Source organism: Scleropages formosus, chromosome 18, assembly GCF_900964775.1.
Source record: "Scleropages formosus chromosome 18, fSclFor1.1, whole genome shotgun sequence".
Lineage (NCBI taxonomy): Eukaryota > Metazoa > Chordata > Actinopteri > Osteoglossiformes > Osteoglossidae > Scleropages > Scleropages formosus.
In genome coordinates this window covers 10,683,460-10,705,167 of record NC_041823.1, presented here as the reverse complement: position 1 = coordinate 10,705,167, position 21,708 = coordinate 10,683,460, and the positions used below count along the sequence as shown (strand labels likewise).

General features: G+C 41.9%; 2 protein-coding genes across 2 annotated transcripts; one reads left to right on the top strand and one right to left on the bottom strand.

Moving 5' to 3' along the window:
• Window positions 1–330: 330 nt before the first annotated feature.
• Window positions 331–8,419, top strand: ccn4b (cellular communication network factor 4b). The gene is made up of 5 exons (XM_018762741.1): window positions 331–502; window positions 5,449–5,725; window positions 6,751–7,005; window positions 7,357–7,550; window positions 7,966–8,419. Exons 1-5 carry the CDS (start codon window positions 455–457, stop codon window positions 8,263–8,265), a joined length of 1,074 nt encoding a protein of 357 aa, XP_018618257.1. The 5' UTR covers window positions 331–454; the 3' UTR covers window positions 8,266–8,419.
• A 1,843-nt stretch (window positions 8,420–10,262) lies between these two features.
• On the bottom strand, window positions 10,263–16,050 carry ndrg1b (N-myc downstream regulated 1b). Its single transcript, XM_018762768.1, has 14 exons — window positions 16,000–16,050; window positions 15,399–15,504; window positions 15,033–15,153; window positions 14,528–14,590; window positions 13,952–14,012; window positions 13,131–13,217; window positions 12,783–12,839; window positions 12,371–12,474; window positions 11,636–11,698; window positions 11,512–11,563; window positions 11,288–11,335; window positions 10,924–10,959; window positions 10,623–10,674; window positions 10,263–10,432 (listed from the first exon to the last, which is right to left on the bottom strand). Exons 1-14 carry the CDS (start codon window positions 16,048–16,050, stop codon window positions 10,263–10,265), a joined length of 1,071 nt encoding a protein of 356 aa, XP_018618284.1.
• Window positions 16,051–21,708: the final 5,658 nt, after the last annotated feature.

The window sequence follows — 21,708 nt, the reverse complement described above, 5'->3', positions numbered from 1 at the left end:
GGACTTGTTGAGGAAGGAATGCCAACAACAGGAGTGAGGAGACCGACTGAGGCAAAGGGAAAACAGAGCAGCATCGAGTGTTTATTTCGGACCGGGCTATCACTTTCTCTCGAGAAACCACTCTGTTTCTCACACAATATGTTTATAAAGAAGTCAATTTACTGTAGAACAATCTTGGGGTCAAAAGTCACAACGTCAATTTATGCCTGATTTCCCTTTAAACGTCGGTGACTCGCAGACTGCCGGGAAAAAGCCAGACCTCCGTGGCCAAAAAAAAAAAAAAAAAAACAGCGCCTCAGCCGCTCGCGCGTGCAGTCAGCGTGACGTCAGGGGCCGCGCGGGCCGTCACGAGAGGGTCCACCTGAGGATGCTCCGAGCTGCGCGAGGCGCGACACATTTCGTAGGCGCGTGGGTGCGAGCGCGGATTCAATGCCTTTGAAATTGGGAAACAGTGATGATTTGGCTCGTGCCGTGGATCCTGGTCGCTTGCAGCGCTCGTCAGGTGAGTCGGTGCGGCGGGCACGACGACCGCCTCTGTTCTCTCTCGTGCTCGCTCGCGGCTGTCTTTCGTGTCTTCTTTCTCTTTCACGTGAGGATTCGCTGGAATGTGTGAAAAAAATCAATAGAAGGGGAGCGAAAACGCTGACGTGTTATGTATATGTTGTAGTAGTAGTAGAACAGAGACTGAGTGAAGTTTCACACACAGCGGACACGATGACGATTCCTGGCTGAGGCAAATTATCATCATGCCTACAGCTCATGCCAGCCGATGGAATAACAACAACAATAATAATCATATTAATAATAATAACTTACAGACGAATTACAGGATAAGACTTGTCCATACTAACCTTCTTCGATCGTTTTTGACGTATGAATTGGATTTTCTTATTTTTTTACACACGTCGTCGTGGCAGCAAATTTGCAAAAATCGCTCCAGCTAGCGGCGTGGGCTGCAGCCTCTTTTTTTTTTTTTTTAACAAGTTTAAATAAAACACACATTTGACATTCCGCGTATGGTTCAAAGAGCTTTGCTTTTTTTTGTTATGATATGCAGTGACACAAACGAAAATGTCAGTAGTTGAGTTGTGTTCTCACATTTTCTTAAGTTAGTGAGGTGCCATAAGAGAGAACTTTTTATGTATGTATTAATTTAATATCGCTTCAGTGACGAAAAAAGCTGCAAAACTTCAACCCTGCAGCCAGATCCAGGACGCCTTGTTGGAAATAGGATTTGATTCATATAAGAGCCTTTTATTAAAAATCATGATTTAAGTAAAGCAATTGGGAGAGTTAAACCCAAAATGCAATATCATGGGCTGGAAATTCTGACCTCTGCAGATAGGTGCTGCCAGGTAAACACTTTCTATAAGTCAATTTTCATCACCTTGATTCGTAGTTAAGTGCATTACTAAGCTATTCCTCTGTTTTAAGACATGTCAAGATATGTGTTTTCTGCTTGTAGTATTACTTTTAGGAAACACCATGTATACCTACCATACCCCACACGGATATACCCGCTGACTGTGTAACACGGCGTTTGAGTTGATGTTAGTATGGAGTATGATCACTTCATATCTGTGTGTCTGTCGTAACTGTGACCAGATAATAACAGTCCTCCCAGAAAGGAGTACTCAGCGAGCAGCATCATTGCCTCACAGTGACAGCGGGCTGTAAGTCTGAATCCCATCCAAAGTCATTTATGCAGAGTTTGCATGTTATCCTCTTATTTGTGTGGGTCTCCTTCAAATACTTTGGTTTTCTTCAACATTACAAAGACACGCTACTCTGGGCGAACTGGTTGCATCGGTATTTGATTTGTGTGTGTGTAGGTGACCTGCAATGAACTTTCTCATCTTGGCTATTCTCGGCCACACGCCCTGTTTCTTAGAATAAATGCCAGATCCTTGTGACCCTTGTTAGCCTTTTCTGAAGGATGTCTGTTTGGATCTTACATGGAACATGAAGGACACTGAACAATGCAGTGTGATATGTCTTCGTTATGTTCCGTTCTGATTTTAGTGGTTAAGTCGATGATGGCTGCATGACCTCAGACAGACGTACAGCTGCGGTAGTTGACATCTGTGGAAGGTTTGTCTGTGAACCTCTCCTCAGTCTGGAAGAGTTTAGTGGGCTTTGAAAGGATCAAGGTGCAGTTGTTGTGAGAGCCGATGAAAAAGTGGGGGTGGGGGTCAACAGGGAGGCTAATAGTAGGATAGTTGATGGATCTGGATAGTGTGATGACTTTTTTCCATTATTTCAAACCTAGTGGTACATGTTATTATGCTGACCTCTTGTGGGGGCCCCAGATGCCTCCAGCACTCTGACAGAAATGAGATCCTTTGGGGCTAGAATTCCTGAATTTGACCTTCACATTGACAGCATTATAGTGGCCATTATTCATCAACAAACAAACAATACATTGAAGAATAAATATACAGCAAAAATGGTGGTACCAGGTGAGATGTCTAAATAATTTGTGTGTGTGTGTGTGTGAGTGTATACCTAAAGTTCTTTGTTGCAAAATGTACTTTTGTTTACCGTGAATTGTACTTCATAGAAAAATGCCAGTGGAATGAACAAATGCATATTTAAATTCAAGTATAGTACAAACAAGTACAGGACTGTTTACACAACCTATGGCAGCTTCAACAGACTGAATGTGCCATGCATTTGGAAATTAAATGCGTGTGTGTGCGCGTGTGTGTGTATGTGTTTTAGTCTGTGTCTCATGTTGGCTTCTTTCCCTTCTTTCCCAAATTGACTTTGGACCCTCTGAAATCCTAGCTGGATGACTGAATGTTGAAAATGGCAGGTTTCCCTCTCAGACTTTACTCATTCAGAAAGGGTTTAGAAAACAATAAAAGGATCAAGTTGAATGAAAGATATGTATTTTGCTCTCAACATGTCCAGCCTTTAGTGTATTACTTTTAATAGATATATTTCCAGTAAGTGGGGAAAAAAGAAGCGTAGAATAATTCTCTGGATATTATTGGGTACCAAGAAGTTGCTTAGGAAGAAAAGTATGCTGTGTTACACTGAGCTTAAGATAATGATCTTACTATATTCGTTTCTCAGTAGAACAGTATTTGCAGTCGAAACACGGAAAAAGATCCCAGCCTTATTAATTACAAACATAATGCTTTTTATCTAAATCTCTAAAGCATTGTAAGCCATGCAAAAATCACAGAAATCATTGCAGCAAATGGAGATCGAGATGCTTTTTTTCTTGAAGTCTCAAAATTCCTTTTTTTTCCCCAGTTATTTGACTTGAGAGATTGTCATTTCTATGGTATGTTTTGGCCTTTGAAAGGCTTTATGTTGGATTTTCCTGGTAAGGGTGAACATTTGTAGTTTCCAAGAAGTCAATTTCACTTAAGGAAAATTTTTTTATGCTAATGTGGCAAAATATTTTGCTTGCGTACAGTGAAGTATTGAGGCTTTTCCAGCCGTTGCTCAGTGAGTTGGCTTCCCTCCTCCTGATCCAGTAAAATAACCCAGTTTGAGGTTCAGTGTTCTCCCCAGGGACTTGTGTGCATCCCAAGGCTGTTGCTGCTTACTTATCGTTCCCAAATGTGACTGAGCTCTCCTGACGTCCCCTTGGACAAGCGTGGGACCTGTTTGACTGTTTAGAGTTCTGGAGCTGCTTCAGGAACAAGCTCTGCAGACGGAAGCAATGAGACATTTCCAGACAAAACATGGCGACTAATCATTTTCAAACATGTTGCTGTTCGCATTTTAATTTGCAAGGGGGAAGAAACAAGATATTAAAGGATGTCTTTTGCTGTGTCTAGCTCTAAAACATATAAATAGAAACAGTAATGAAATAAATATCATTGGCTGCTATGTGAGAACACTATACGCTGGGGTGTTTAAGCGGATATAGCAGTCTGTTTGAAGGTAAACACCAGCAATCTTGGGTTAGCTGGTGAGGTGTGTGATGTGGTTTGGCTCGGAGCCTTCGAGTGCATGGGAACTCCACCAATGGCATTCGATTACCCCTGTTAGTCCTGGAGACGGGCCAGCGACTGATAGCGCACATGCGGAATGACACGCACACCCAGGGTTCCCAGTCGTGCTTCCCTTATACAAGCATGAGTTTATTGAGATGAATCAATGTGATTTAAAAAGGTGTTCACTTTCTGTTGTAGTGACATGTTCATTTTGGTGTACAGTCTGGATAACTTGATAACTGATTGATAGCTGGGTACCATTGAAACTCTGCAGCTTGAGAACAGGGCCTTAATTTGCTGAGCTTGATAGCCGAAGGCCTTTTATTATGGGTGGGTATTAAGTCCCTGTAGTAACCTTGGGGACTGTGGTCTGAGAGGGCATGTATTAGTGAAAATCCAGTTAGCTTTCAGCTAAATGCTGGGGGTTAGGAGCAAGGAAATGAGGGTCATTGTTGGAGCTGTTTGTACTGATATGCTCTCCTTGTTACAAGGGCAACACACGCACGTATTGTCCGAAACCGCTTGTTCCGTGCGAGGTTGTGGCAAACCAGAGCCTAACCCGGCAACACATGGTGCAAGGCCGGAGGGAGAGGGAACACACCCAGGACGGGATGCCAGTCCGTCACAAGGCACCCTAAACAGGACTCGAACCCCAGACCCACAAGAGAGCGGGACCCGGCCAAAACCACTGTGCTGCTGCGCCCCCTTACAAGAGAAACAGTTCTGATAAAAGAATGATCATTCTTTCTTCACGCACTGGCATTGTCAACAAACTGCAGATGTTCTAGCTGGAGGTTTTGCATGGCTTCATTAGTACTGCATGCTGTACCGGTCAGAAGTTTGAGTACACACGGGCAACCTGCTCTGTAATTGTATGGGACGAGCAGTTCTGTCTCTGGAAACTGCTGCAAAAAAGCTGGGAACATACTGCATCCCATCACCTGTTCAAGCTTGTTTGCCTAGTGCCTTATGGAAATAAACTAGTTTCCAGTGAGTGAACTCAGTTTTAACTGGTTCTGTATCATTTACATTTATGTGGCTTTGATGACAGTTTTCATTCATGTAGAGTTAAATGAACAATTGTACTGAACTGAAAAATCCAATACAGGACAAAGAAATTTTTTGAGAACCACTGGGCATGTTGTTCACCTTGTCACATACACATTTCCAGTTTCCATGGACCCAATGGAAACTTTTGCTGTCTTTTTTACTGTTACAAGAGCTTAATCTGCATTAAGAGCCCTTAATCCCCTTAGTTTTGTGTAAAGTAAAACTAAACATTGTTGCAATGCATTAAACATTGTATCTTTGTTGCCAAGGTAGTTTGACACACTCCCAGACTTACCGTGGTTCTGAAACAAAAATGATTTTGCATCCAGGAGAGCGCTCCATGGATTTGTTTGTCAAAAAAAAAAAAAAAAAACAGGGCAAAGGTGGATGAACAGACCGCCCACCCAAGAGGATGCCATCGAACAGAGTGCTTTTCTCGATTCAGGTCCTGTCCCAGAACTTCACCACCATGCCACCCACCACCACTGAAATGGAGGTATTTAACCGGACACGGTATTGCCACTGGCCTTGCCAGTGCCCAGCAAAGCCCCCCACATGCCCCTTGGGGGTCAGCCTAATGATGGATGGCTGTGACTGCTGCAAGGCCTGTGCAAAACAGGTGGGAGAGGTCTGCAATGAGGCCGACGTCTGTGACCACCACAAGGGTCTTTACTGCGACTACAGCTCTGACAAGCCTAGGTACGAAAAAGGAGTGTGTGCATGTAAGTGGCCTTATGTGACCTTCGGGCACACCTTATTATTCTGGAGACTGTGTTAGTTGAAGTATTACAATATTTAAGTGACGTGCAACAGAAGAAGCATAAAATAAGCCTTGAACACCATTATGGATTTATTTTTGATCTTGAAAGAGCTTTATAAAAAAGCTTCTTCTTTACTAAAGGACGCGTTATGAATTTTTCAACATACAAACGTTGAGCAACAATTTTGTTTTTAATAGTATTGTCTTCACTCTTATTTTCTGATAATTGTATTTTGCCAAGTGAAAGCAATTCCCACACCCAGCCATCAGTTGGCAGTAAAATCCACCCAAAAAGAACAGGACTGAGTGACCACTTGTACTCAACTGGCACTGACAGTTTGACAGAGTACTGGTGATCAATAAAAAGATGACAAAGGTTGCACGTATTTTTGAGATGTATCAACCAGCAGTCAGTGTACGGTAGGAGGTTTTGAAACAATGTGATTTTATTTTCAGGAATTAAGAGTTATCAATGGACATGCTGCTTTAATATACATCAGAGTAAATACTTTTTTCATTTAATTTATTAATTAATTTATTATAGTTTTATCTGGTATTTTTAGAAAACCTATTTCATAAATAAATGGGGGAATCTCTCTATTGTTAAGTTGTTGCTGGTTGTCACTTAGTGGTAAGGTAATTCTGGATTTACAGACAAACAAGTTATCAGAGTAAATTATGTTCATAAGGTGAAGAGCCAGTGTATTGTTTACTGCTGGAAAACTCATCTTTGACTATGCTCTGCTTTGAGTGTTTCAGTTAATCAGTTGGTTAGTAAGGTAGAACTGTATTTACCTGTACTTTATGGTCTAATGGATTGTTGGCTGCACTGACTTATGGGATGGGTGACCTGTTCAGAGAGGGACAGTGGAGCCCAGCCATATAAGTCATCAGCATTGCCGATATGTTTGTCCATCTGTCCACACGAGAGCTTTTTTTGCCTGGAGCTGGACTAGTAGATGCCGCTTTGTGTCTGTCATTGCATAGATATGGTGGGGACTGGCTGTGAGCACAACGGTGTCATCTACCGCAACGGGCAGAGTTTTCAGCCCAGCTGCAAGTACCACTGCCTGTGTGTGAATGGCGCCATTGGCTGTGTGTCACTCTGCACCGACTCCTTGCCACCCCGGGTCTGGTGCCAGGTCCCACGGCGCATCAAACTGCCTGGCCGCTGCTGTGAGCAGTGGATCTGCGATGAGCCCAGGAAGGTCCGGAAGACCTCTCCACGACACGCCCTTGAAGGTAATGGACCATCTCTCACTGCTCTCCATTATAACTTCAATGAGCAGGTTCTTCTTTCAGAACCCAGTACACTTACTGTTACAGTTAACCAAATCAATAGCTGTGTTGCTAGTGGTTTCAAGTGATGGTTAAGGACCTTGACTTATAAGCTGAAGGTTGCTGCTTCAAGTCCATCTTGGAGACTGCTGGACCTTGCTGTTGTACCCTTGAGAGTGATTCATAACCTAAGCCATTCCCGTAAAATACCCAGCTATATGAAGGGGTGAAATGTGTCTCAGTGAGTTTGCAGCTAATTATTTTCCAAGTCCCCTACTGAGATCCTGTATTCCTTCTCTGTGCATATGAGCACAGCTCCACCGAGCACCAGTGAAGTCTGGCAGAAGAATTGCGTAACCCAGACCACTCCCTGGAGTCCTTGCTCCAAGACCTGTGGCCAGGGACTGTCTGTGCGCATAACCAATGCCAACGAGCAGTGTGAGCTGGAGAAAGAGGCGCGTCTCTGCAATATCCGCCCGTGCGAGATTGATATCACCAAACATATCAAGGTACTACTCTGATTTACCACTGCAATATCAGAGGTAGACCATGTCTCACAAGCATATCATAGCATAGCATTTAAGAGCTACAAGGTTTGCAGTTCAAGTCTGTGGAGCTGTTCTGCTATGCTACTGTTCAGCAATGTACTTTAACATCAACTGCACATGTAAAATACACACACACACACACACACACACACATTTTCTGAACCGCATCCAGTTCAATAAGAAAATAAAAATGTCATTTTGGATACAAACCTCAGCTAAGCTACGGAATAACGAATAATAAAAATAATAATAAGAATACTTTCAGTGTAGCCTGTCTGAAAAACTCAGACAATTCAAATGTGGAGCTTTCACCACCAGAAGCGTTAACCTTTGCTTGTCTTTTATATCCTTCTGTCTTGTGCGCTGCTGTTTTCAGCTAGGGAAGAAATGCCTAAACATCTACAGAGAAGAGCACAGCCAGAACCTCACCATCTCGGGCTGTGCCAGCCGGAGGCCCTACCGGCCAAAGTACTGCGGGGTCTGCACTGATGAGCGCTGCTGCATCCCCTACAAATCCAAGACCATTGAGGTGGATTTCCAGTGTCCTAATGGAGCCATGTTCTCCTGGAAGGTCATGTGGATAAACGCTTGCTTCTGCAACCTCAGCTGCAAGAACCCCAATGACATATTTGCCGACCTGGAACGATATTATGACCACCATGAGATTGTGAACTGAGACCAGACAGAGGTTGTTGTCTGTTACATTTTCTTTACTCTCAAGATGTGCCTATTCTTTATTTCATATAGTAATAACAACTAACAGATATTTTCTGTTGTGCCTTTGCATATTTCATGTTGTTATCCCAGTATATTGTATGTATGATTCATATCCTTGCAAAAATGTGTAATTTTGTATAACATATCAGCAGTTTTTCATAAAACAAATATGTTTATGTAAAATCTTATTTTTTCCTATTGGAAAAATATTGAATTAAGAAATTTTTGCTAGCGTGGGGGGTGTGGTGGTGCAGTGGGTTTAACCGGGTCCCGCTCTCTGGCGGGTCTGGGGTTCGAGCCCTGCTTGGGGTGCCTTGCGATGGACTGGCGTTCCATCCGGGGTGTGTCCCTTCGGCCCTGTGTTGCCGGGTTAGGCTCTGGTTTTCCGTGACCCCCCGCTCAGGTTGTGGTTGTAGACGGTGTGTGTGTTTTACCAGATTCTTACCTGATAAACTTACCTGCATTTCTGAGCGGTTATAATGTGGAAAGATTGTGGAGTTCCTGGCATCCAAAACTAAAGCTATGTCGAAATTCGGTCCCCGGCTTATTGATAATGACAATGGTGAGGATGCAAGCTCTTCCAGATGCTATTGTTACTTACAAACCTTGACAACTTAATTCACGGAATATCAGCCACAAGTGCAATGTGGACAGAGATGTCCGAGTTGAAAAGGGACTTTTACTGTTGTGATAATTTTTGGAAGTATTTGATGGTCAAAAGCCACAGTGATGCAACATTGTAATAAATGTAAAATATTTCTATTAAAAAAAATGTTGTGGCTCCAGATTTTCATGACCTTTGAAGCTGTGCTGTCTGTCTATCTGCTCAGACAAACTAGTGGCACAGGCAGAATGGGTACTGGATAGACAGATGGATCACGTAGGACAAAAATGTGGCACATCTGACATGAATACATCTGACAGTCTATCTGAGCCATAAATGTACAATATGGCAAAGGATATTGATCCACACTTTATTTTCAGTTTAAGTCTGTAAGTTTAACAAAGTGCGGTATTTTTTTTTTTTTTCCTCTCTTCAGGACCAAGTTCTGTCTCTTTACAGGCAATTTAATTACAATTGGAATTCCCAAACTTACTAATGTGCAGTATAGTCAAAGTTTCCTCGTCGATGAAGAAAAAATTCTTTAGAAATATAGTTGATCCAGTCATTTGATATATACACCATCCTTGTCTGTAAAAAAGACAAGCTGAGGCATTACTGCATTTACATTTCATTTATTTTTTTAAATAAAATCCATAAACAGCATTCAATTTTGCATTTTAAAAAACAGTTTCCCACAGTACTTTTATACAGTCATTTAAAACATTTGTCAACATTCCTTCTATTTGCAGCATTTCGGCACAATCTTAATTTTCAGAAGGCTCCATAATCTGGTTTTACCACCTCAAATTGTATGTACATGCTAGATAATTGTCTTTATAAACAGCTAATATACAAGGAACAGCAGGTTGCATAGTGGTTAGAGCTGTTGCCTTCATACCTGAAGGTCACAGGTTTAAATCTCACTACCTGCTATAATATCCTTGAGCAAGGTACTTAATCTAACATCGCTCTAGTAAAATTACCCAGCTGGGTAAAGGGGTAGACAGTTGTAAGTTGCTTTAGAAAAAAGCATCAGCTAAATGAACAAATGTAATATAATTGCTGAGAAAAGTGACTGAATCCCCAATGTACTAAACAGCCTTTACATTCAGTACTGAACAGTTAAGAGTCCTGGTTTACATTGTGATATTCATAAATACTAATTAACTACCTGCTTTCATTAAAAGAAGTGTGTGTCTTAGTGCAAAAGATGGAATAATTTTTGCAATTGTCATTGAGAAGTTATGAAGAAAACAGTAACATATAAATTAAATGTCACACCGGATCGTTCCTCCCTGAACATCACGCATTGCCAATCCCATCATGCTCTGAGTTTGTCATTAGCTTGAGAATCACTTGGGTGAGGACTGCTCGGTGGCGCTCTCCATGGAGGTGTCGGTGTGGGCGCGAGCACGTGGCCCTTGCTCGCCCGTGTTGCTTCGGCTGCGTTTGTCTTCGGCGCCGAGGCTAGCGGCCGAGGCTGTGCGACTGCGAACCAGACGGGTCATGCCGGCCCAGGGCACTTTTGGAAGAGATCGAGTGTAAGCCGCCATCCGTGTGGTACGTTCACGAGTCGCAAAAGACTTGTTCACAAATGTGACGATGATAAATACCTACTGTACCGTGCAGCCCACATAAACTTTACGTTAGAATTGTTTTTACAAAAACGGCTTCCCTGCGTAGTAAAAAGAGCAACACTTATGTGTACTTACTGTAACCCATTCCCTGGATGAAGTACTTCAAGGCCTCTGTCAGTTTTCCAGGCTGTGGGTGGAACACATAAGATCACTCTTATTTGATCATAATTATTTTATTAATTGAGATTTTATTCCTAAACTGTGCAACCGCTGCACAAATTGTAAGACCGTTTACAAAAAAATATATTATTATTATATAATCAACATGAAATTATAAAAAAGTGAGCCTCTATGATAAGTACGTTAGATCTGTTTTCACAAACGTGTGGTGAGAGTAAACGTAAGAGTCTAATGGGGTTTAGCAATATTTCTGTACCTGATCCACCTGAGGAAGGCCTCCACAGTCTGCCATCTGTACAGAGACAAGAAGAAAACACTCGCTGTAAAGTGTGCGCTTGGGAATGAAACACGGTCCCATTAGAAAAACTCTTTGTCTGATCATTTTTTTGTCTACTACTTGTATACTACCTTTAAGGCAGCGTAAGAGTATTTGTTTTAAGAATTATTTTGTGTACTTTGCATGTTTGTGGAAATTACTGTGCCTGATGTGGTTCAGTTCAGAAACTGTGAACTTCCTTTAAAATCACTTGCACACGTTGCTAAGTCACTGTAAGCAATCCATCGTTTATTTTACCGTACTGCTGATGATGATCTAGTAATAATGGGAAATAGTCACTAGCCTTGAGCAGTGTAGTCTTTGTGGGATTCATTTTAGAGTTGCAGTCCACCTAAAGCAAAAAAAAAAAACCAAAAAGCAACTTTTTAAAGCGTAGCACATTAATACATGTTCATTTTTGTGCTTGGGAGGTATAGATGAACAATGAAAACTTGACGAAAAATCTCTAGATGAAGACTTGAGTTGGCTGTCAGTGTGAAAAATGCAAGGCGCGAGTGTTGCACTCACTACAGCTTCCACAGCAGGTGAGCTGTCGCCGACCACCAGCAGGGAGGGGCACCTGAAAGAAAGCTTCCTTAAACCACAGACCTGGAACAAAGAAATCCTAAAGAACGTGCTGACTTTTACTTACGTCAGGGTTCGCACGTTCATATTCTCTCCTTCAAGCGATCGCTCAATTTCCAGATCCCTCCGGCTGCATAGAAAAACAAGACAAATCAGAAATTGGTCACAATAAAAAAATGTAAATAAGCTCAATATTTTGTGATTTTGTTCTCTGCCTACTTATAGCATCTATTAATATGTAAATATGGATAACATTGTCTGAACCGCTCATCCCATACAGGGTCGCGGGGAGCTGGAGCCTAACCCGGCATAAGGCTGGAGGGGGAGGGCACACACCCAGGATGGGACGCCAGTCCATCACAAGGCACCTTAAGCGGGACTTGAACCCCAGACCCACCAGAAAGCAGGACTCAGTCCAACCCACTGCACCACCGCGCCCCCATAATATGGATAACTTTCCGTGATAAATTTATGCAAAACAGTGCATTTATATATACATTCAGGGAAAAGGTGTGTATTTTAGTAACTTGTAAATACTCTATACAGATGTTACAGAAAGATCAGCATAGCATTTGCCTTTCCTGTAACATTTCAGTTTTGTTTGAAGGTGAAAAATTCAGGACAACATTGTCACAGGTTCCAACACGCAAACTTTAATACTTAAAGTGACCCCCGGTGCCACAGGTACTTTAGCATATTAAAACTGTGGAATGCTGGGTATTTGTTTTGTGATGAATTCAGGATTCTGAGGATACCTTTATGTTGCTGATTTAATGAGTATACGCAGGATGTCGCTCCTCACCTGTTATAGGACCTGACAAAATGCTGCAGGTTGGTCTGGTTAATGTCGTTCGTGATGTATTGGCGGTATGTCTCAACCAAGTTGGGATTGTTTTGAATTTCTTCCTAAAAAAATAAACAAACAAATAATAAATAACACTAAGACATTTTGGAAAAATCTATAACTCCTGTATATTAGGGGAAAATTGCACCTGTTTTTCCTCTTTCTTCTAAGGATTACAAGACCGAGCCTTGACACAGCTATTGCTGCGTCCTTACTGTAAATCACTCTAGATGTCATTATATTTCTTAGCTGTGGCTCCCAAGCAGGATAAACTAGGGTTGTTTTTTTCTCTACTACTTCACCTAAATACGTCTCACCAATACCTCTAAAACTTAACTATAGGGGTGACTCAGGTAATGAAAAAGTTTACCTTCGCAAACAGGTGATCGATGACCATATCGGGTAGAGCGTTGGTCCACCCTGTAATCTGCAACCAGTTTCGCACTCAGACTTCAATGTATTCATAATCATTTTAACCATCAGCCAATGAAGAGCTCATTTTCATCCCAGTAACACAAACCTCAACAACCTGACTTCAATACTTAGTCTTTTGTTGACATGCTGTTTCATTACAGCATTTGCTTTGTTTACAGCTGTACTATGTGAAGGTAGCGTTCAATAACCCTTAGAGTTAACACATCATTAAATATATGAAGAGACATCATTGCTCAAAGTTATGGGACAAAAAAGATAGATAGATAGATAGATAGATAGATACCTTTTGTGTGGCCCAGTCCATCCATCCCTCTGCACAGACGTTAATATTGATTAGAATAAGCCCTTCCACCAGCTCTGGGTAGTTCAGCTGTAACCAAAACCGTGTTACGGTAAGAAAAACATCCGTCCGTTTACACAGGGATTCACAGGTGTATCGATTGGAATTTAGCTCTTCCAACAAGCCGCAGTAGTGCAGCTGTGCACATTTATGATTATTTGTATAGCTTATGCTTTTTTCCACAAAAGGCTTTACTGTGATAGATATGCTATATTGAGCCGCTTATGACTGTTTACCCATTTTTTACTCTTCCATCTTAAGGAAAGGAGCTTGCCGAAGGGTAGTACAGTGGGATCAGAGAGTCAAACCTGGGTCCTTCAGATGCAAGGTGGCAGCTCTTAACACGGCCCTGCCTTCTGGCTTTGCACAAACTGCTCTTTCAACGAGATATAATATGGTATATATAATATAGATACAATATGAATTACAACCGGTGAATTAACTTACATTTTTCAACCGAAAGCCTCAATGACATGACAGCAAAGATTTTACGCTCCTCACATTTTGAGGAGTTGTACTTTTATGATCGCTCCCACAAGGAACATCACGTTCGGGCAGACAAATAACCTTTGGGGAAAAATGAGCTGTGGGACCCTGAAAGACATTCCAGGTGCTTAACCTCGCAGTGAAAATTATGCAGGATTACGTTTATATTGTTAACACTTTACTACGCCCAACGCCTTCCTCTCAGGTCTAATCCTGCTTTAACCAAAGTGTCAGACTTCAGCCTGAGTGAAGAAGAGAATGGAAAAAAATCCACTCACGGCAAACTTCGCAAGGATGTAGGCGCCCGCACCCATGCCCATTCCAATAACGCTGCTCAAGCTGTCGGAAAAGAGAAAGAAAGTGTTCAATCGAGCAAAAAAAAAAAAAAAAACTTACGAGAAATGTATTGTTTTGCTCCGCTGATGCTTTTATCAAAAGCGACTTCATGCAAATATACATTTTTACTGAGTGTATCACTTCTGGGTTAGCAGCTTCTTCACAAATATATTACATCAATAGCAGGGAGTGGAAGTGGATCCAGCAATCATCAGGATAAAAATCCACAAATACAGTACATGTTGTTATTCATGTATGCGGTACCAGTGAAAACGTGAAGCATACTTGCTGGAAAATCATTTTTCTTCCAACTAGACATTCGATTAACAATGGAAACGAGGTTCCGTATCTCCCCGTCTTCTCTGCAGCGGTTCCCGCAGGTGTAGGACACTTGTGCGTTTGCCTTGCTTTCACTCTTGGCTCCAGTTCGTCCCACACGGGTCGGGTGAGCTCACACTTTTTACTGGTGCCGTATACACGCGCAACCATTTACGGTGACTGACAGCCGAAAGACTTACCCAAAATGCTTAATGACATAAGGAATTGCATCAGACAGCTGGTCCATAGATGGGTAGTTGTACCTGCGGCAACACATGAGTCTCAATCATCTAGCAAATTGACACATATCCACTTAAAAATAGAAATGTTCAGTATATTTCATATTATGGTTGGGCCTAAGAACAAAATTATTGATTAGCCTCTCCTACAGGTCTTGCTGTTTCACTGATTCATTGTTAGTCACTCCTTATTTAAAGGCACACAACTGTTTAAAATCACTGTTTAAAAAATGATGTGGCAGTACAGTATATACGTGCGTGTGTGTGTGTGTGTGTGTGTGTTATAGGCATACAGTATAACTGCTGTTACTGTCTCAGAATTGATTTTGGTGCCTTTTTGATACCTTGCTATCTAAACTGACACACACACACACATATAGTATAGAGTATGACTGAAAGAAGGTGCAGGAGTTTGACAGTTGGTCGAGGCGACAGCCTCTTAACGCCCTCCTGTGAGGAGACTGACCCAGTGGAGAGTGTCCTCGCACCCTCTTGCTGCCCGGGGGCATCGACGTGGCACACGGCAAAGTGCTGGGTGATCTCCTGCATGTCCTCGTGGTGGAAGAGGCTGCTGAAGCAGGTTTTATCTGTACCGGTTTTGAAAAAGAACCAATCAAGAGATGCACAAGAAACCTTCTGTGACATTTATTCTTGGTTATATGATTTTTTTTTTTTAATTTTGTAATGACTTTGAAAGGGGCTCGATTGATGGTGATGAAGTAAATGCAGGGCGAGCGAGTCAATGAAAGCATGCGTGGAGCGTGTGTTAAACAGGTCGTGGTTGTGAAGTTTTTTCAGTGTAAAGTGAGTCAAATCAAAATGAGACGCATACGGTTGAGCCCGATGTCATGGAAGGTTAAGATGGCAGGTTGGTTCTTCCTTGAGACGCCCTTCATGGTGCAGTGAATTCTGCCTTGAGGGGTCTCCACCTCATGTTCCTGTGGATGCACAGCGCAATACTGTAGAAAGGAGGTTTCTCAAGCTAAGATATACACTACCGTACAAACTAGTGGTTTTATCTGCAATACGCATATGACTGATTGAGAGCAAATAATATTCCAGATTTAAGGTGTTATGCATCGCTTGGTTTTGTTGAGCTAATTGATTCATTGACAAGTTTACGAATTAATCCCACAAGCAATGAAACATGTGAGAGGTTCCAAATTGGTAAAACACTGGTATATATGCTGGTGTAAGAAATTGTTCGGAATTTAGGTCTGACTGAGAAATGTGACTCTTCTCTCATCTAGTATTTTTGTTTCTCTGTCATTTGCTCTGGAAATTCAATAGATTATGGGAATATTTACTGTAATGTTACAACTTTTTATGTTTAATTGAAGATACCACTCCAAATGCACAAAACAAAACAGTTCTGGTATATACGGCAATATCGGAACTGTTTTCCACGAATTCCAAGAGAGGCAGTTACTCACGGCAACGTCGGCGTCAAAAACAGCTTCGAGTTCAGAGCCTTCGAGGACCATTTTGCTGCAGCGGCCTGGTGAGTTCGCCTCCTTCACACCTACTGCTTTCTGGCTCTTGAAGGTGTTTGCCTAAAGTCAGCGTCGTGCTCACCTTTATACTCGTGCTGCTTACTGTTTTGCATAAGCCGGTGACTCTCACGGGAGCTTGGAGAGTTGCCTGACAGGGCTAGCCTAATTCTGCTCTGGATGAACAGATCTACAAATTGGATTAGCGGAAGTCCACTGTTTTTCGGTCACTCGCAGGCCTCGTCGGGTCTCCGTCGCTCAGGAATGAAGACGTTTGCTCCAACCGTGAGCTCACCATCGTGGAGCTGGTTCCTACCATGGGGCGAACTTATCTCACCTGTCACCGAAATACAGAGTAGAAATTACACCATCTCCATAGCTATGTTCTCTGTGATCTCATACAAAGTAGCTATGTACAATATTGTTATACCAACAATTCTTTTCTCCATCATCCTGCTACAAATGCATCTCTCTAGTAAAAATGGGCTCAGATTCAATCTTTAAATACACAACCCTCATTTCAGGATTAGTTATTAGATTAGAAAATCGGCTATTTTGAAGGAGCTTCAAACTAAAACACAATGCTTTGCTGGAAATAATCCAAAACATCTAACATTATTATTACAAATGTTCATATATAAAGGGAATAATGGACCTAAAATAACTTCCATAGGGATGGTGAAAGAAAGTGTTAAATAAGAACAGAAAAGGAGGACCTTCCCTTAATTTTAACACCCGTTTGCCAGTTGTTCGCAAACTCCGAACGCTGCATACAGCGTCTACAAGTAGCACATGAAGCATTTTAAATGTACACGGGCGCAATGTATTTCACAAGCTTCAGATGCAAGGCTGTGGTTTAAAGGAGATCTAAATGACGTGGGGGAAGATCTGCTGAGAAGTCTGCCCGGGGCAGGGTTCCCTGAGCGGAAACACAGCTGCACTAATCTAGTTCACCGGGACACGATGAGCCGCCGCTTCCGAGCCGTTGGCCCGCGCACCTCCTGCGCCAGATGGCACGTCCCCGCGCCGAGGGCGACTCTCCCAGACTTGTACGCGGCCCGGCCTTCAATATTGTTTCCAGCGTCCCCGAAACACAAATAGCACAGTCTGTCTGGCTGCGGAGTAGAGAAGGGTGACAATCTGTTGAGAAATTTCTCCGCACGGTCACGGCAGCCCTCAGACCCCACTGGGAAAAAGATCAGCTCCAAATCAGCTGTGCGAGCCGCACGAGCGAACGATAATGAATTAAAGTATGGTAAGATGGAACAAATTCACGGATGAAACCAGAAAAATTAAGCTCTAAGATGATGCAAACCAAGTCGGATACTTGTCCTGGTAACATGATGAAACATCAGCAGTGCCACGGACTCAAGCTGTGCAGTAGATATTTGAAAATATTACACCTTTAGCCCATGTGTTTTAACAAAAGTTGCATGTTTATCAATGTTCTTATTTTATGTATTTATAAATGCTTCTGACGCAATTTTTAGGAGCTGTTGTTTGGCTCACAATGGTTTTTGCTGTATTTTATGCATCTTCTCCGTATTATTACCCACAAACACATAAAACTGGCCAGATGGAATGTATTCACAAAATGCGATCTGAAACAACTTTGTAACTTTATTTCAGCGAGAAGCAACAAGCTGTCTTTGATTAAACACGCCCGCTGATAGCTTTAAAGGTTAAGTCTACTTATTGCAGCCTTTTTCCAGGGACGTTATAAGTAAAGCGTCATCACATTAAAACAGTCATTGGAACACCGGCACACGGCGAGAGGCCACTTCCGCCACGACGGCACCGATTTGACGATCGCGACACTCGGCGAAACTATATAGGCCTAATCTGTTAAAGGTTGACATGATTTAAAAAAAGTGTAGGGTTTTCTTAAAACACAGTTGTATCTAACGTTAGGTGGACAGCCATTATCGGAATACTATCAGATTTATATTGCAATTCTTACCTTCTGCTGAATTACCATGTTCCCTCAGGTCCTATCCCTATGTCATCTGCATAACATTATTAATTATATTTATTATTAATTACGTGTCATTCATATCTATTTAATAAAGTGATAGAATGTTAAACTATATAACAAATTATAACTATATATAATACAATATACTATATAAATAGATATATATTTTTTATAGATCCTCCCTTTTCCAGTTCAGTTTCAGCAATACACTGACCCAACAAATATTATTCACATAGTCCTGACACAACTGGATTAAGTAAACGTAGATGGATTGTACACAATGACATTAAGTTGAGACACAATGCAAAGGAATTGTGTTACATTGACTAATTTTAATTAAGTACATTGAACAAGCAGTAAAAATCATGTTGAGTGAACACCGTCTCTTAGAAGTCTAAATAGATTGGAACATTTTATTGCATTGTCATCACTTTTTGATGACTGTTGAATTTCACTTGGACTTTATGCAATATAATTATGTTCTCATCTCAAACACACACACACACACACACATTTTCAGAACCGCTTGTCCCATACGGGGGTCACGGGGAACCGGAGCCTACCCGGCAACACAGGGCGTAAGGCCGGAGGGGGAGGGGACACACCCAGGACGGGACGCCAGTCCGTCGCAAGGCACCCCAAGCGGGACTCGAACCCCAGACCCACCGGAGAGCAGGACTGCGGCCCAACCCACTGCGCCACCGCGCCCCCCTCATCTCAAACATACATGTATTAAGTTGATTGTAAATGTATTGTTTTTGTATTTTCAGAGAGCTACTTTCCATTTTTTTCACTGCAGCTGGAATGTATTTATGCAAATAGATTTGTGAAAAAAGCATGGATGACACATTGACATTTTTATCCCACTTAAATATTTCATGTCACCCAAAATGAAAATGAATTAAAGTTTGCCAATTAATATATTAGGCAGGATTTCTTTTTAATATTCGTATTTGGAAAAGGTGTTTTAAAGGAGAAATGAGCAGCAACCAGAGAGCTGAGACTGAAATGTCCTTGAAGGCTAAGATGCTTGTTGAGCTTCCGGTTCTGATGGAAGCTGGTCGGAGAGGCCATCTGCTTTGTGCTGCAGTTGAGGAGATCAAGCTCTGTGGTGACTGCCATGTATGTTCTTCTAAAGCCAGAGAGGCTGCGTGTCTCTGACGTCTGACATCAGATGTTGAGGGTGGATGTAGGCCGTGTCAATATCCAACACATGACGTGCTTGGGACCTAAATTTAGCTTAGAATAAATGTTGTACCACTAGAAGTAATTTCACACAAAAACTCTCAGTACAACTTAATAGTGAAAAAAATTAAAATTCTAGTCTAATTATTAGGGGGGTGCGGTGGCGCAGTGGGTTGGACCACAGTCCTGCTCTCTGGTGGGTCTGGGGTTCAAGTCCTGCTTGGAGTGCCTCGTGGGGGACTGGGGTCCCCGTCTGGGTGTGTCCTCAGCCTTATGCCCTGCATTGCTGGGTTAGTCTCCAGCTCCCTGTGACCCTGTATGGGACAAGCAGTTCAGACAGTGTGTGTCTAATAATTAAAAATTTAATGTTGGGTCACCTGACTAAGAGGTACAAATGACACATATTTATTGAGAGAGGTACTTCAACAGCCCAGTGTTTTCCATAGCACTTAAATGTTACAGGTTATAATAGTTTAATTTATTAAAATGGTAAAACACCAAGACAAGATGATTTTGCCCTGGTCCCAATGAACTCCTCTGTGTACTGCTTTTTGTTGCGACTGAGCTCATTAAATTCTCTTTATTACTCTTAACTGAATGAGCCACAATTTAAACATCTCTAAATTGAAAATGTATGCAGCATTGTTACTATACGCTCTTTCTAATACAGACACTGTCTGAAACTGCTCATCCTGAGCGGGGTCACGGCGAGCCAGACCCTAACCTGGCAACACAGGGCGTAAGGCTGGAGGGGCAGAGGACACACCCAGGATGGGACACCGGTTATAAGTGCATTGACAAACATCTGAAATTTCACTTTTGTAATAAAAAGCCTTAAATGTTAGTCATTCAAAAACTATAGTCCAAAGAAAACTGCTCATGAAATGAAACTTCAAATCGTTGGACCAGCCAGCAAGAATAAGCTGCCTTACACATTATTTTCGTAGTTCCTTACATCATTTTTTATCATTAAAAACACTTTTGGAAAATATTGCCTTGTTTAGATTGTTTGTTTATGATGTTGTCTATATAGAAATATTGTGAAAAATTTTAAAATCAAAGCATTGTTCTAGGACTACCAACTGGAAATTTTTAAAATCTTCTTCCAGCAGATGGCGCTATTATTAAATACGTACCTAGAATTAATACAACCTGGCCTTGGATAGAAATTGCTTCAATAGCATGTATATTCTCTTGCTAAATATAATCAGCATTCCTGTGTCAAATTAAAATATGATTTTTTTTCTACAAATTACTTTCTGTAATTTTTTTTGTACATAATGGGGATATTGGGCATGAGCTGCCCAATAATGATGCTCATTTTCACTAGATCTACTAGGTATCAACAGTTGTAGTGTGTGAGTGTCACAGAGTGAGTGTGTTCCACTGATGTATGGATGAGTGGCCCCTTGTAAGTAGTGTATCTAGCAGTGTAAGTCACCTTGATAAATAAGGTGTGTGGACTAGTAACCCTACATAGTATCCGTTGTAAGTCGCTTTGGACAAAAACGTCTGCTAAGTGAATAAATGTAAATGTTTCTTTGCAGATTATTTCTTTAACGGGGGCATTATAATTTCAATGAATTATTATTATTATTATTATTATTATTATTATTATTATTATTGCAGGGGGGTGCGGTGGCGGATTGGGTTGGACCACAGTCCTGCTTTCCGGTGGGTCTGGGGTTCGAGTCCCGCCTTGGGGTGCCTTGCGACAGACTGGCGTCCCGTCCTGGGTGTGTCCCCTCCCCCTCTGGCCTTATGCCCTGTGTTACCGGGTTAGGCTCCGCGACCCCGTATGGGACGAGCGGTTCTGAAAATGTGTGTGTGTGTGGGTGTGTGTATTATTATTGCATCATTGCTGTGACTCCAGGGTGTACAAGAGCTTGTGACTTTTTTAGTCCCTGAAGCACCACCATGCTCATTATCATTTGAAATGAATATCTGTATAATTTTTATATTTAAAACAGCTATGGGTTTTTAATGCTTAATTTGATTTCAAACTCATCTTTGGCATTTATTTATCTTTGATATTCATATTTTGGGGGGTGCAGTGGCGCAGTGGGTTGGACCGGGTCCTGCTCTCTGGTGGGTCTGGGGTTCGAGTCCCATTTGGGGTGCCTTGCAGTGGACTGGTGTCCTGTCCTGGGTGTGTCCCCTTCCCCTCCGGCCTTACGCCCTGTGTTACCGGGTAGGCTCCGTGACCCCGTATGGGACAAGCGGTTCTGAAAATGTGTGTGTGTGTGTATTCATATTTTTCCCTGTCAGTGATGATATAAATTATTGGTATAAATTAGCTGAAGTGTGCCGGGTAATTGAATTCACAGTTTAAATGAGCACATGATGATGAGAATTTAGCAGAGCCACTTTAACGCCCGCTTCTTTGCGAAGCCTGGTGGATTGAATTGCCAGGAGCAGGACAGTCACTCTGTGCTTTAAATACAGATTTCTTTTTTTTCTTTCCATGTTCTTCTTGGCTTTTAATTTTGTTC

Bases quoted from the DNA above. Each gene is read 5' to 3' on its own strand.
- ccn4b (XM_018762741.1), top strand. From the start codon at position 455: ATGATTTGGCTCGTGCCGTGGATCCTGGTCGCTTGCAGCGCTCGTCAG. The intron at 503-5,448 runs GTGAGTCGGTGC...TTCTCGATTCAG, and splicing joins TCGCTTGCAGCGCTCGTCAG to GTCCTGTCCCAGAACTTCAC. The intron at 5,726-6,750 runs GTAAGTGGCCTT...GTCATTGCATAG, and splicing joins CGAAAAAGGAGTGTGTGCAT to ATATGGTGGGGACTGGCTGT.
- ndrg1b (XM_018762768.1), bottom strand. From the start codon at position 16,050: ATGGTCCTCGAAGGCTCTGAACTCGAAGCTGTTTTTGACGCCGACGTT. The intron at 11,564-11,635 runs GTAAGTAAAAGT...GCTTTCTTTCAG, and splicing joins ATGAACGTGCGAACCCTGAC to GTGCCCCTCCCTGCTGGTGG. The intron at 10,433-10,622 runs GTAAGTACACAT...CTCTTCCAAAAG, and splicing joins CATCCAGGGAATGGGTTACA to TGCCCTGGGCCGGCATGACC.